The sequence below is a fragment of the Pimephales promelas genome, chromosome 6, assembly GCF_988280905.1.
Source record: "Pimephales promelas chromosome 6, fPimPro1.hap1.1, whole genome shotgun sequence".
Classification (NCBI taxonomy): Eukaryota; Metazoa; Chordata; class Actinopteri; order Cypriniformes; family Leuciscidae; genus Pimephales; species Pimephales promelas.
This window is the reverse complement of record NC_142774.1, coordinates 24,144,065-24,159,980: the sequence shown is the minus strand read 5'-3', so window position 1 is coordinate 24,159,980 and position 15,916 is coordinate 24,144,065. Positions and strand designations below refer to the sequence as shown.

General features: G+C 36.4%; 1 protein-coding gene across 1 annotated transcript in view; it reads right to left on the bottom strand.

Annotated features, from left to right (window-relative positions):
* The window catches only part of dnajb14 (DnaJ heat shock protein family (Hsp40) member B14), an 89,573-nt gene that overhangs the window by 31,230 nt on the left and 42,427 nt on the right, over positions 1-15,916 (bottom strand). The window contains exons 3-5 of the mRNA XM_039694669.2: positions 9,423-9,568; positions 9,131-9,307; positions 4,064-4,149 (exon numbers count right to left, since the gene is read on the bottom strand). Coding sequence (XP_039550603.2) covers positions 4,064-4,149; positions 9,131-9,307; positions 9,423-9,568 — 409 coding nt within the window. The remainder of the gene's footprint in view (positions 1-4,063; positions 4,150-9,130; positions 9,308-9,422; positions 9,569-15,916) is intronic.

The window sequence follows — 15,916 nt, the reverse complement described above, 5'->3', positions numbered from 1 at the left end:
TTTAAACTTGAACATTAAAATGATAAACAGTTTAACAAGAAGTGCTCCGAGAACCCAAATTCCCAGAACGTTCCCCTGCAGGTTATTTTTTTAGATTTTATTTGTATAACCAATTAATTAAAGGAGTGATCAATTGAGAAATCAAATATTCCTTAAGCTTTTGACATCTAAGAGGTCATCATGTAATAAGAATATCCTGTAAGTTTCAGAACTGAAAACGTCCTTGTTAGCCCAATAAAAGCTTTTATTGACACCAGCCCCGGCAAACGACTCGTTTTTAAATGTGGGGAACTATGACGTCAAAGGGGTTAAAACACCACCCCCGCAGAAGAAGATCAACTCCTACTTCAACACAGACGGTTTAGCCCCGCCCACCGATTTGCACATTACACGCATAGCTAAATAACATAGCCTACCTCGTGATGACAAACCGGATCGAGCTAACGAGGAATACAAAATATTGTGCAGTGCCTGTTTGTGGAAGTAGACAGTTGCTGCATAAGCTGGATTCCAATAGGAATGCAAAACTTTATTTTTAATTTAATGACGTTCCAGCAGATGAGGTAAAACCATCTGTTTGCTTCATTTCACTGAGGATTGTAAACAAGACTGGATTTGCAGACCAATTAAGTAAGAAGTGGTGCTGTGCCTTCTATATTGGATCTGGCAGGAATTGTGCAACACACAGACTCTGGGTCAAACATGTATGGGCGAATTATTCCGGTTGCCATTTTACAACATTGGACTTTTCAAAAGAGTTTTCCCCACGTACACCGACAAGGTGAGTTCAAACTCATTATAATGCAAAACTGTTATCCACTCACAGCAGTGGCCATTTACTTCCAGGTGTTCAGTGCGAGAAGGCCACTAAGAATTGAGTGTTTCTGAGCTGGGCTGAAAACTAGGGTAGAAAATAGCTTATTACTTATTCATTTCGATGTTTTTGAATGCAAAAATCAAGCGAACGTCATAATTTCTCCTCAGACAACAATATAATAAAATTTAAAAAGCCAGTTCATGACCCCTTTAATTAAAACATTGCAGATGATACAGGCTACAGAGATTATTCTAATGCTGAAATTTGTAATTTATTTATAAACAAACAACTATATAATGCTCGGACACACTCGGTCTCTCGCGTTTTATTTTTTTATATATCACAAACGTCTGAATTTATAATACTATATGTAATGTAATGTAATGTTCCAGCTGCCTTTGCTTACATAAGTAAACAGTATGGGAAAGCGCAACCAGGTAAAAAAATGACAATTTGACAAATTCTACAAACAATTTGAGTTTTCCAACAGTTAATAATATATATATATATGCCGTCGTGCGCGTGCGGCATATATATACCCCCGTCTCACGCCAAGCTAAACTCAAAAGTTGGCAGCTTTGACAATGTGAGATAGTCATACAGAAAACTGCTAAAAGTGGTTATACAAGCCATTGAATCATGGGGTGTACTTAGTTTTTCACACATGGCTTCTCCATTTGGTTTATTTTTGTTAAAAAATGACACTGTGTAATATGGCCTTTGGTGTTGTTCATCAGAGTTTGTATTTTAAGACCTGCTAAGGATCAGGTTATTCTGTTTTATGTCTTGATAATTGAAACCATAGAATTCAAATAGGGTTTATTTTCTTTTTCACATGACTGAATGTTAATGCTGACATTTACACTCGCTTAAATTTTAAGAGAAAGAACATTTATACATTTATTAGTATCAGTTTAATTTATTGATCCTTATTAATTTAACCCTTGTGCATCAATTAAAAAAAGTTACACATAGGTAAAAAGAGGACAAAAATGTCCATGTCAAAAAACTGTCATAAAAATGTGACGCTTTGGAGCACAGACTTAAGTTTTGTATCATTTTAAAGAAGACCCTTTGCAGATTATTGCTGAAGTAAAAAAATAATAAGTAAATAAAAAAAAGTTATATAGGTATAAGTTTATGAAAATTATTTATAAAATAATATTTTATATAAAATATATATTTTTTAAATCAGGTTGAACTCAAAACTACAATAAAATCAAAGCCATATATCTAAATAGGTTGTGTTCCAAATTTGAGGATGATATCTCAAAAAATAGACCTTTTTCACAAAAACCGGAAATACGTAATCGTTGTGGAAACGGAGTTCCCGTCAACTGTTAACACATCAGAAAAACCTACTCTGGGAGGAGAAAATTGATCAGAGAGTCTTCAAAACTTCGAAAAAATTTAAACTTGTCATGGTCCAGTTGTTGATGACTTTGTAAAATGCTGTGGTGATGCTTGTCTGCAGCTGATTTATCTAAGGCCAAAAATATGATATTGATTTTAGAACTGAAGCTCATTCTTCCCAATATACGTTAATTAAAGGTAAGAAGGTGGAGTGTGTGGAAAGTTATTCATATTTAGGGAGTATTATGCCTATTTACAATAAACTACATTTTGATGAGAATACCAGAAAGAAGTTTGTCAGTTTTATTCAACAGTTATCCTGAATTTTTTGCACTGCTGTTGCTATAGAACGATCAAAGAAGAAGAAAAATTATACAAATATTAATTTATTCCTTGTACACTCAGATTGTTAAATACTCAGAATGGTATATATTAATATTTTAAATTTATATGTAGCCCACTGTTGTGTGTTATTTATCTTGTTTTATATTGTGGTGTATATTTTATGTGCTTATTCCGCTGGATACAATCTTAATAAAGTTGAACATGAACTAACGTTACTTCAAAAATACGCAAATCATAAAACATAAAAAATAAACAAACAATGACGGCTTATTAGTGAATGGTGACATGAGAAGTACAGAAGATCACAGGATCAATAACATCCCGCCAGATTGCCTGAATCCATTTCCGTCGAACTTCATCGACAGGGAACTGACGAGGGAAGGAATGAAAACGACAGGTATGGCTGCTTTTGGGAATAACAAAAAAGATCGGTACGCAACAACTCTCACTAGTTGCCTTCGGCGCTATCTGTTATGAATGGAGCGGAAGAAGATTACCACGACAATTGCGTATTTCCGGTCACAAATACGGAAGTTGTGAGAAAGGTCTATTAGAGTAACAGTTTGTTTGGGCGTAGTGACACATTTTCCCCATTGGGTGCCAGCAAAACCCCACTGGAGCTCACAGTGATTGGATTTGTTATTTGCAGTTTTTCTCTCTCAGTTTTACAAACACACTCATGCGCACACACACACGTATTTTTTTATAACACACATACTAACCACACTCTGACATCCATACCAACACACCCACACAAATATTGTTGCATAATTTATCCAGTTGGCTCTATAATATGCCGAACCAGAAAACAGGAAAAAAGCGATATTTGTTTTATTGGCCAAACTTAAAAAAAAATGACACCATCTGATAAAAAATAGTAAAAAATTAAATTTTGAAGCCTTGCCATCAGAATGAAAGCCTCTTAACAAAGATTGCATAATTTTATAGTTAACTGAACCGGGGATTAAAAATGGCAGTTTTAATGGGTTTCAATGGGGACATTTTTGTCCAAAAGGTGCTGAGAGGGAGTATTTTTTGTACCTAATGAAAAAAATTGTTTTTAAAGAAAATGATGGTGAAATAGTAAAATTCCAATAAAAATACACACCTGTGGCAAGTTTTTTGCAGTTAGCTTTAACACAGGCAAAGTGATCAAAAAAAACAAAACTGAAAAGGACAAAAATGTCCACAAGGATGCACAAGGGTTAAAAACCATTTCTGATTGTTATTTACATACAAAAATACTTATGTTATTTATGTTTAGTATCGTAATGGAAACTTGCTTTCAGTTATTTGCAAAAGAAGTTAGACATAAGGATAAACGGAAATTCACAGCATTTCAACCATTTCTGCTCATGTATTTGAAGGCTGCTATTGGATCACTGAGGGTAAATGTTGTATTATGCGACTATGCATTACTTTACCGAGAGCTTACAACCTAACAGAGTTAGTTAAAAACTAACTAGTAGCTACCGAGTTAAAAACTAGCTAGATATTACCAAGTCTCTAATATTACTGAGAAAGACAGAAAAAAAAAGATGCTCATACCTCTCCTCTCTCCTCCGTTCTCTCTCCTCTGGTTTGGTCCGTATGGTGACTGTATGTTCGGTCATTAGCAAATTCATGTGCATTTGCTGAAAAAAAAAAAGCACAAAATCACATATTCAGCTTTCTACACACCTAACCAGACCTGACATATTTAAAGGGCAGTAAGTGATTTCTGAGAACCGCTGTTAAAAAGTAGATCGGACTGAGCACCACAACACACTTATATCCAATCAGCAGTAGGGGGCAGAGAGAAAGTGTGCAAGAGGGAGATTTTAAGAAAGAAAGATGGCTGACAGACATTACAAAAGAGAAAAGGTCAGGGAATATCACTGGAAAACATTGGTTTATGATCAGGCAAGAGCTTTATCAAGAGCATTAATATTAGAAAAGATTTCCAGGGGGCCAAGATGGTGGCATGAGAGGTGGACGCTTTTTGTGTTAAACACAATCTACTTAATACAGACATCTTCATTATAAAGAAAAATGACAAATAAAAAAAAAATACAGCTGCGAGCAGCTTTTGCGGGCCCAAGCCGGTGGCACCGCAACCATCGGGATGGCGGTACCGCTGGCCATTCAGCTATATATATATATATAAAGCCGGTGGCACCGCCACCTTGGTGCCTTTAGGGTTATTCTGCACGACGTGCAAAAACGTAATCCCCGTTTTGTCGAAAAGAAGTGTGACCGGTCCTAGTATAGCTCATAACCCCCGCCTCCCCCTGTTATTCAATGGGACGCGAGACCAACTAAACAATTAAATTACACTTCACATATCCTTTTTCCACGGATAGTTTCTGTTATTTACTGTAGTTTCTATCATGTTGATGTAATTTCAAGTGTTCGTTTTAAAATAAATTTGTTTTTAGTTAGTTATGTGATGAAAAACGGTGCTCTGACATCATGATTGACAGGTACTCTGTGCGAGGTAGTCACTGAAGCACCAGCGGACTTTTTTTAATAATGTTGATAATGTGGTTAGTAGTTGTATTTACCTTATTTTAATGAGGTTCTGCAATCAGCAGACATCATTGGAGAAGAACGAAGCAGACAGAGGACACTTAATGAAAGTGCGGGGCATGTGCTTGCGTTTGATTCAGCGAGAATGAGGATGCCTTGATTTCACGGCTTTACTTCCTGCTCACGACTGCGAATGACTGGTCCCGAAACACGCAAGTGCGCAGACTCAAGTTACAAGATGTCAGCGTCATATCGAGACACTGGCGGCTTCAGTTCTCTCCGATGGAAAAGAGCGAAGGGGCGTCGTCCAACTTTTTTTTACAGTCTATGGTATAGACGCTTTCATCAGACGCGTTGCTATGAGCTGGCCCAAAGTTAACTTCTGTTCTGTTTGTTTATTAGTGTTTACTGGATAATATGGCATTGACTACAAATGCAGTGAAAGTTAAGGTGATGAGCAGGTTGTTGAGCTGTGGGGTGCAACCTGACCTTGGGAGCAAACGCACTTTTTTAAAAATAAAAATGTCAAGGTTTCCTATGAGAGAGACGGCGGTATTAAAATAGCCTAGCTATGTTTATCTGAGTGATAACCGGTACAGTGTTTCCCATACATTTATTAGTGGCAGCCCACCACAATATCAGCGCTGACCGCCACATATTGATTTCTGTGTTTTTAACAATTTAAGATGGGAAAAGTTGTAATTGACTGCAGAGTTGCGTGCAGCGCATATTCGCACGCTCTCTCCCTCTCTCTCTCTCTCTCTCTCTCTCTCGCAAACACATTGAAAGCGGACCAATCTGTGTATTGAATGGTTACTATCATAAACAGCGCTGCTCAGATCCATCCAACATGCTGTCAATGTGGAGACCCACCTTAAAAAAAGGTTAGCAAGCATGTAAGAAGCCTAGCTAATAAGGAGAGCTATGTTAACCTTATCAAACCCAGCCGTTGCGCTCGCCACAGTTTTTTTAACACTGCGGTAAATCAGACACGTCAGTAGAAAAATATCTTGTCTCCAATTTTTGTTCAACGGGTCTGGTAGTGTCACATTTTAGTTTGGCCAGGTAACATTTATTTTCTTTGACTGGCAAGAAATACCAGCTACTATGGTTATTTACTTGTTATGGATTGTCTGCGCAAGTCTGCCCGAAGTTAAGTTTGGGCCCGTTTACCGTTTGTTTATGTTGTCACTGCTGAAAGCGTGTATGTAATAAAACATTGGTACATAGTCAACCGTTCTCTGAGATTTGTTTTCATGATAATCGAATGTAAAGAGTTTTATCTCTAAAAACTGTTTAGCGTATAATGCTAGTAATGGGGGCATTGACTAAGTAAAAAGAAATCGCTAGTTTATACCACTAACAAGGCTCAAAATAGCCCCACACTAACGCTGTAACATAATGAGGCTCCATACATGCAAAACGAAGCATTGAAAACTTTGTAAGTGTACAGACCGTTTAATAAGAAGATACTTTATGAAGACAGTTCACTTCGTGTAGACAGACAGGAGCCATCTTAAAAAATAGTCTCGATAAGTCAAACCACGAACGCTGTTGCCCTGCTTTCAAGAAACCACCGCATGTGTCTGAAGCCTCAGACATTGTCCAAACTTGTGTTCGTGAAGGTGAACTCAAAAGAACTGTAGGCTAGATCAGGGGTTCTCAACTCCAGTCCTCGCGACCCACTGCTCTGCATGTTGTGTATGTCTCCTTTATTTAACACACCTGATTCAGATCCTCAGCTCGTTAGGATAGACTCTATGGGGCTGTTTACACCTCAGATCAGATAGCTATCTGATTTATCAAAATGATTCCATTTACACCTGGTCACATAAATGTGTTTTTGCAAAACGGATAGCTAAATCCGATCTTCAATTCCCGCGCTATATGCGGATTTAATGAAGTGCACGTCACCGAAAGCAACAGACAAACTGACATTGAATCAACGTGGAAACGACGTCTCTCATGACATTGAAACAACGTTGATTTGCTCATCGAATTAACGTTGAACCAACGTCAGACGCGGCATTCTTCAAAGCTAAATGAAATCGAAAATTGGTTTGCTTTCATAACGTTGAAACAACGCGTTGATTTCAAGTTGATTTTCCGTTAGTTTTGAAAGAGTGACGCATCTGACGTTGGTTCAACGTTAATTCGATGAGCAAAAAAATATCAGATCAACGTTGTTTCGATGTCATATTTCCACGTTGATTCAATGTCAGTCTGCTATCTGGGGATATGAGCTGCATTTTATTGATCATCGGCTAATTTCAAAATCAGCAAAGATGGTGATAAGAAAGAGTGGCAACAGAACTGGTAAGATCATTTTGTTTCTTTACTTTTAATGAAGATGGTAGTGTTAATCGTCTGCGACTTACTTTCACTTTGATTTGTGATAGAATGCAGTCCGTTGGCTTGATAGGCGTTCAGCTGCTTATCTGAGGTGATGCGCGTCGCAGTAGCGTCGTCATATCTGATTAAAATAGCATGACATATAGCCTGTAACACGCTGTCACGCGTTTATTTTTTAGCATTTTTGGGAGTAGTAACATTTACATATATGGTTTCAAGAACCAGATGCATTTACACTTGTCCAGTTTCGTCTGTATTGCGGCCCAGACCACCTCCTAAAGTGGTTTGAGCGATCGGATTCAAATCTGTCTCAAAAGCGTTTCGGGGGGCATTTACACCTGGTCTTTTCATGATCGGATAGCTATCCGATTACAGAAAACGCATGAAGTGGCCAGGTGTAAACGGCCCCTTTGTCTATCCTAACGAACTGAGGATCTTAATCAGGTGTGTTAAATAAGGGAGACATATGCTGCGTCCCAATTCGCTTACTTATACTACGCCCTAAAAGTATGTACTCTTTTTGTGATGAAAAAGTACATACTTTTGAGTGTGTAGCAAAAGAGTAGGCAAGCTTTGGGACATACTGTCACGTCATCTTTAACGGACAGCTCTGTTGCGTGCTCCGTGCATCCTGTCACCGTAAACTGCCCTGTCAATCATCTTGTCACAGTTAAAATCCTCCATTCTATCTAATTTTATTTCCTACCGTTTCGGAGAGCACGTTCATCTGCCAGTTGTGGGTCTTTCATGCTCTCCTCGTGTTTGATGCATTTAAAACGTAATGGCTAAACATGTCTTTACAAAAGTTCACAATGCTGCTGCAAATGCAGTATAATGTGGACAACATTGAATAAATTCATTTTCGTCAGGTTAGATACTGATAATTAATCACTCAAAGCTCTTTATCTAAACCTCTCTACACAACCGCGGGGACTCGCGCGTCCTCCGTATCGACTACGTGTCTGTAGTTTTTTAACACTTTTTACTCGTGTTTGTAGTTCAACTCGTCCAACGCGCAATGGTTTGTGGGCAATATCAGCCGTTAGAGTGTGCATCGATCTACACTTCGGATTCTGACCGGAAAAAGTAGACCATCCGGGTATCTTTGAAACACTCATTTCAACATACTACGATTTGGGACGTACTAATTCTATTTTCAAATACTATTTAGGACGGATAGTATGCGAATTGGGACGCAGGGATACATAATATGCAGAGCAGTGGGTCGCCAGGACTGGAGTTGAGAACCCCTGGGCTAGATAATGAAAGCAATTTTTTTTAGACATTTTTTTTAAAATTGTCAAGTTTGAGACAATTTAAATTGTCATCCACGTGCAAAAGTTCAGTTAGAAATAAGTCTGGTGGCCAAATAGTTAATTTACTTTTTAATTTAACAGGTTGATGTAGGCATATAGCTAAATTTTTATTTATATAATTAGGCCCACTGATTCGTTGAATTTTACAGTTTTTTTTGTGTGTGTGTGTGTGTGTGTGTGTGTGTGTACAGATGATATAGGCCTAAGCCAATTTAAATTTTAATAGTGTCAGTTCAAAAATTAGTTAGGCTTATCAAAATCTGGCCTAATAATTAATTAGCCTACTTTTAAATATCCCACCACACCTTAATGCTATACAGTCCCTCACACTAACCAGAATTTATAATGTAAATGCTGTGCAGAAAAATTCATCTGCATGGAGAAAAAACAAATAAACTACATCTGCAGATTTTACATGATCTTTAAAAAAATGGCTTACATGAAGGGAAGCCGCCTCCAAAGAACATGTTAAAGAGATCTTCAGGTGTAATATCAGACTCAAAGCCTCTGTGGAAATCAAATCCTCCATGAGCGCTGCTAGGCTCCTCTCCTCCACAAACATCATACTGCCTCTTCTTCTCTGGGTTACTGAGCACTGCATAAGCATTTGCAATTTCTGGAGAAGAACAAGAACAGCATTTTTTGTTTTATATTTTGTACATCAATGTACATCAATTTTGTAAAAATGTATTGGAACAAAATTGGATATGATGTATCAGGGACAGCATTACTTTTAAAGGCCTCGGTTGCTCCTGGTGCATGGTTTTTGTCAGGGTGGAATTTCAAAGCCAGTTTTCTGTAGGCCTTTTTCAGTTCCTCATCATTGGCATCTTTTCTGATAGCCAGTACCTCGTAGTAATTCTTACACTTCTTTATCCTAAAGACAACAAAAAGCAACAGGGTTTCACTTTATTTTGATGGTACATTTGACACATTCTGTTGTCTATAAGTAACATTGCACCTAACATTGTCCACTAACTCTTTGTCAATAAGTAGGGTTAGGGTTAGAATAACTTCAAATGTAGTTGCAAAGTTACTTATAGTCAGTAGAGTGTATGCTGAAGGACTATCATAATAAAGAGTTAGCAGATATTAAGCAGACAGTACATTAATACTCTAATGAGAGTTAGTTGACACATAGTTGCAAAGTTACTTAGTCAAAATAATGTTCAAAAGGGACCATCAAAAGACAGTGTTACCAGCAAAAGTTTTTAAATGTTAGCCTAAATCTAAAATGTTAAATCTATTTAACTATTTTTACACTTACAACAAGCTATTAAGTGCTGCTTTGCCAAGCTACATAATACACAAACAAACAAAACAAAAACTCACCACTTACTTTATTAGGTACACCTGTTTAACTGCTCGTTAACACAAATATCTAATCATCCAACCACATGCCTGTTCACTTTTTGACGGATTTTGCCGGAATACCCTAATAAATTAAACTCCATTCCACATTTTAGCTACAACTTTTAATGTCCACACTGCTGCTCAAATCCTTTTCCACTTGGCTCATTCAGAGTGCCACCAAACCCTTACTTTTCAGGCTGGACGAGTTTAGTTTTAGACAAATTTTTACTCTCACTCATTCACTTCACTCATTATTGCATAGAGATAGATTGACTAAGCTATAGAGCAACAGTGGCAAGGAACCAAAACGCCATCAGGTGACTGAATGGAGAAAAAAACCTTGGGAGAACCCAGGCTCAGTCGGGGGCCAGTTCTCCTCTGGCCAACGAAGGAACAGTGATTCCAAAACAAATTGGATCGAAACATTAAGAGTATTTGTCCATTTCCATCTGTTTGGAAGTAATCATGCCGGTTTGGAGAGGGGATGTTGAGGATCAGTGCCGATGGCTGTCGTTTTGATGAGGCCGGCACTAAGGATGAGTTGGGATGGGTCCAGGTGCAGGTCCACCATAGAGGGTCCCTCGGGATAAACCGAGAAACTAATATTAGAGTAGACGCCATCCTTCTTATGATGTACCAAGTACATCAGGATTCACGGGACGTGTTCCCGGTTCCGGCTGATCAAAACTCTGCAGCCTAGTTTTGAATTTAGGAAGTCTATAGTGTGTTATATGTATGATAGGCCAGAGAGATGTGTTTTTAGTCTAGATTTGAACTGACAGAGTGTGTCTGCTTCCCGGACAATGTTAGGAATTTTGTCCCAGAGTTTTGGTGCTAAATAGGGAAAGGATCTACCGTCAGCAGTCAATTTCGATATTCTAGGTATTATCAACTGGCCGGAGTTTTGAGATCGCAATAGACGTGAAGGACTATAATGCGTTAAGAGCTCGCTCAAGTACTGCGGAGCTAAACCATTTAGTGCTTTGTAAGTAATCAGCAATATTTTAAAATTTATACGATGTTTAATAGGCAGCCAATGCAGGGTTGACAGAACTGGGCTAATATGGTCATACTTACTGGTTCTGGTAAGAACTCGAGCTGCTTAAGATGAGGTAGAACGGGAGATTCGTATCATGGATGTCAAATCTGTTGCAACTGTGAGTCTTCATGTATTTATAAACCCACAGTAAATGTTTATTTGTGAGCTTTGGTTAGAGGTAGCTGAAATGCAACTTTACACATAACTGCCAGCCAGCATGGAGAGGTTTTTGAGACTCCAGTGAGACCAGGAATATCAAATACATGTTTGCTTCTCAACAGTGGATTTTTTATAACTGTCCTTTTAATACAATTAATTTTGTTGACAGAAACTTTCCTTAAGCCTTTATCTGAACGAGTTCTCTTGTGCTGAAAGTTACCCACAAACTGTTGCTGAAAGTTGCTTCTTATCTTCAGAAAGATCTTTCTTCCTGCCCATATTGCATGAGAACTGTGACTTGCTTAATAATGTAGAAGTAGGGTTTCCATTTAATATTGATACAAGTTATCTAAAAACATATGGAGAAATAAAACAAACTGTTCCTTTGAAAAACTAAAATCTGATTATTTATTGTACTGAAATCTAGGGCTGCACGATTAATCGAAATGAAACTGCACGCGATTTGGCAAAGGCTGTGATTACTTTATGTGCAGCATATCAGTGCAGCAGAGCTGATAGTAAATGCTGCTCTATCTGAAAACCAGAGGGCATCTCTACGCCGAAAAAGTAGACAACGCACGTCAATTCAGGAAATCCCTATGGGCATCATACCGAATAAGCAAAAGATTTAAATGATTTGATTGGTTTATTTATAAATAATATATATATATATATATATATATATATATATATATATATATATATATATATATATATATATATATTATTTATAAATAATATATATATATATATATATATATACACAGTGTTGGGAGTAACGCATTACAAAAGAAATACATTACAGTAACATATTACTTTTTGCTGTAACGCAGTAGTGTAAGGCATTACTAATCAATTTTCAGTAATATTTTACTCGTTACATGTTCAATGAGGCTTGTATTACAGTTGTATTACAGTGTATTGTCTGCTTTTACTTCTTAAAGGCAACAGACTATGTAAAAGTTTTAAAGCAGTCTTTTAGTGCCAGTTCAGAGCGGTCGCGCCTGTAACATTGTTTTTTCCTCATAAATGCGAACACGAAAACTAAAATAAAATGAATATTTTAAGTTCTATGGAGACTGGAGAGCCAACCCTTCCTCATCCGATTTGCGCAGTGTAATTAACAGAACTACAAAAAATATATTTTGCCTCCTATTTTTTTTGTCACACATGAATGTGTATCTTTTCCCTAATATTAAAAATAAAACATAGACTGATATTTGTCTAATGTCTGGAGTCATTTAAGGAAGTAGCCTATATACGTTTCAATACATGTATTTTCTGAGAATTTTTATTTCAAGTTTTGACTGCAAATGTCATGTCCATAATGCTGGACTTCCCCAATTTTAAATAATTTATCCTCAACTAGTTTTGTGGTGTAGGTCTACGTATTTTATAATGTTAACTTCAAATAATACTAATAGCCTAATTTAAAGATAAGGCAGCATTGGATCTGGACGGTAAGGAGAATAACGCTGGAGTTGGAAGGTGTGTCGCGATCAGTGTTGTGCAAGTTACTTCCAAACTGTACTACATTAGGTATTACTTGTTACTGTTATTTAAAAGTAATTCATTACCTTACAATATTACTGTCTCAGAATTGTAATGCGTTACATTACTCATGTATTACTTTTGAGTTACTTTCACCAAAATAACTAAGTAGAACTTAACATTGGGGCTGTAACGATATGCAATATGAAACCGAAATCGCCACACGACTCAGATCCACGAACCTATATATATATCTCACCAATATATATATATATATACATACATACAGTACTGTGCAGAAGTCTTAGGCACACTAGTATTTTCGCCTACAAAAATTGGGTAGCCTAAATGTCTAAGCTTGAAGTGTTAATATTTTTCCTTGTTATAATGATTTGCAAAAATAAAAATGGCTGCATCTGTGTTGATGAGAGAATCAAAGTGTATGCGCGTTGTGCAAGCTACACTGGTATACGTTGGGGCAGCAAAATTGTTTTTCGCCTAGAGCGACTTTTGCTTCAGTTTGAAAAACCCCAGAATATTCTCCATAACAGAGCGAATTGCATCTCGTGTCTTGTTTTCCATTTCTGCGGTCGTTTCGGTTTTCGAACCTACAATGTAAAATTCGGCACTTAGCGTCTACGTCACGGCTCTCAGCCCGCCCTCTGTTCGTTGATTGGCCGACTGTTTTCAGACCGGTGGAAAACTGAAAGATAACCTGCTATCTCAGACGAACTACAGGAGTGAAATGAAATTAGCGGAAGTAGGAAGTAGTTTTCTTCTGTTTCGTCATATAATTTCAGATGCACTCGATGATGGTGAGATCCGACCTCCGTGTGGAGCATTGGCTGTTGTCAGAATCCTTGTGCTTTCAAAAATTTCACTGGATTATTACAATTAATGGCACAATTAACGTCTGGAAATGTAAACTGATATTTCCTACTGAGACACTACAACAAAATATAAATAACTGGCTTAAAACCATTTCTTTGAGGTGAAAATACTTGTGTGCCTAAGACTTCTGCACAGTACTATATACAGTATATATATATATATATATATATATACAGTATGTATATACACACACATACATACATACATATATATACACATATAAATATAAATATATATACAGTATATATATATAAACACATACATATAAATACAGATATATATATATATATATATATAAAGGGAAAACAAACAATTTTGATAATGTGTTATGTCTAAAAAACATCTCACAATGTTAATTTATTTTTAATTTAACTATTGTATAACATAAATATCACACTTGCGCACAAGAAAACGGCACTCTCTTACTGATGTGATATTCTAATATGAGAACATAATATGATAAATATAAGGCAAAAAATAATTTTGGGACATACCTATAACCATAGACATAATAAATACATGTCTATGCCTGTAACTGCACACATCACGCAGTGAAAGCAAGACAGACAAATGCGATGTCAGCTCACAGTGCCTCGTACATTGTTAAAACATTTAGAATATCATAATAGACAATACACATTGCACAGCCCTACGCACAAAAAATTAACTTACGATTGAACTGACATTTGCCAACTTTCTCTGCTCCTCTCCTCTCTCGCGTGCAGGAGACAGGTGTTATTCTGTCACAAACGTGATGCGAATTGACACGTGAACAAGCAAATCCACAAAGATAGAATAGGTCAATAAAAAAATAATATATACGCAAATTAGATGGTTTTAATTTGGAAAACATTTAGATATGGCTAAGTCGAAGTGTCATCTAAAATTTAAGACCTTTCATAAGTAAAAATAAGACTTTATAAGACTTTTAATGGCCTTAAAATTTTAAAATCTAATTTAAGACTTTTTAAGGATCCGCAAGAACCCTGGCCAATGATAATCATTCGATCTGAATCAAGGATGTAGTTTGAACTTGGTGAAGTGTATAATTTCTGTGATCTTTGCAACTTTAAGTAGGGCGGCTTACAAACTCCTTCTGAGTCTTGAAACTGGTAACTATCTTCAGTAAAACTTTTCTTTAATTTATTATAAATCTGATTCTTGTCACTTCTGGGTCTTTGACTGTAAATCCCTGTATAATATATATATATATATATATATATATATATTTATATATATGAAGAGTTCAGATGCAAAAGCCTTTAAGTGCCATTTGAAATTTTCTTCTAAAATGATCATTTTTATCAAGCTTGTATATTTAAGTTCAGTATTTTCACTTAAATGGCAATGAAGACAACCTATTAATAGCCATTTAAGTGAAATTACTGAACTTAAATATACAAGCTTGATAAAAATGACAATTCTAGAAGAAAATTTCAGATGGCATTTAGAGGCTTTTGCATCTGAACTCTTCATATATATATATATATATATATATATATATATATGTGTGTGTGTGTGTGTGTGTGTGTATGTGTGTGAGTATATATATATATATATATATATATATATATATATATATGTATGAAGAGTTCAGATGCAAAAGCCTCTAAATGCCATTTGAAATTTTGTTCTTTAATTATGATTTTTATCAAACTTGTATATTTAAGTTCAGTAATTTCACTTAACAATTAATAGGTAATTATCATTGCCATTTAAGTGAAATCACTGAACTTAAATATACAAGCTTGATAAAAATGATCATTCTAGAAGAAAATTTTAAATGGCACTTAGAGGCTTTTGCATCTGAACTCTTCATATATATGTATATATACACAGTATATATATATTTAATGGCTGATTCTGATAAATTCTGACGTGAATATGATGCTGAGCTAGAAGACAGCATGTCTTCTAGCTCAGCATCATATTGCAGCCTTGTCTTTCCATTCATCAAAGGTCCTTAAACTGGTTAACTTATCAAGACAACTTCAGTAAAGTAGTAAAGGGTGTCCAACCCAATAGAAGCATGGTATGTATACCTAATAAAGTGGCTGGTGAAGTGTATGCTCCTAGTTTATGGACCGCAAAAAAAGTGGGTGATGCAGAACCTAACCTTCTCTTCCCAGGCCTGAACATGTAATACCTTTTGCCTGACTGCGCAAAATTTCATGAGACGTTAAGCATGTTAAAGGTCCCAAAAGCAACCAGATCTTAATAAAAATAAATAAATTAATAAATAATAAATAAAACAACAGGGTCATGGCACCTTCAGTGCTTGCGCCCTAATAA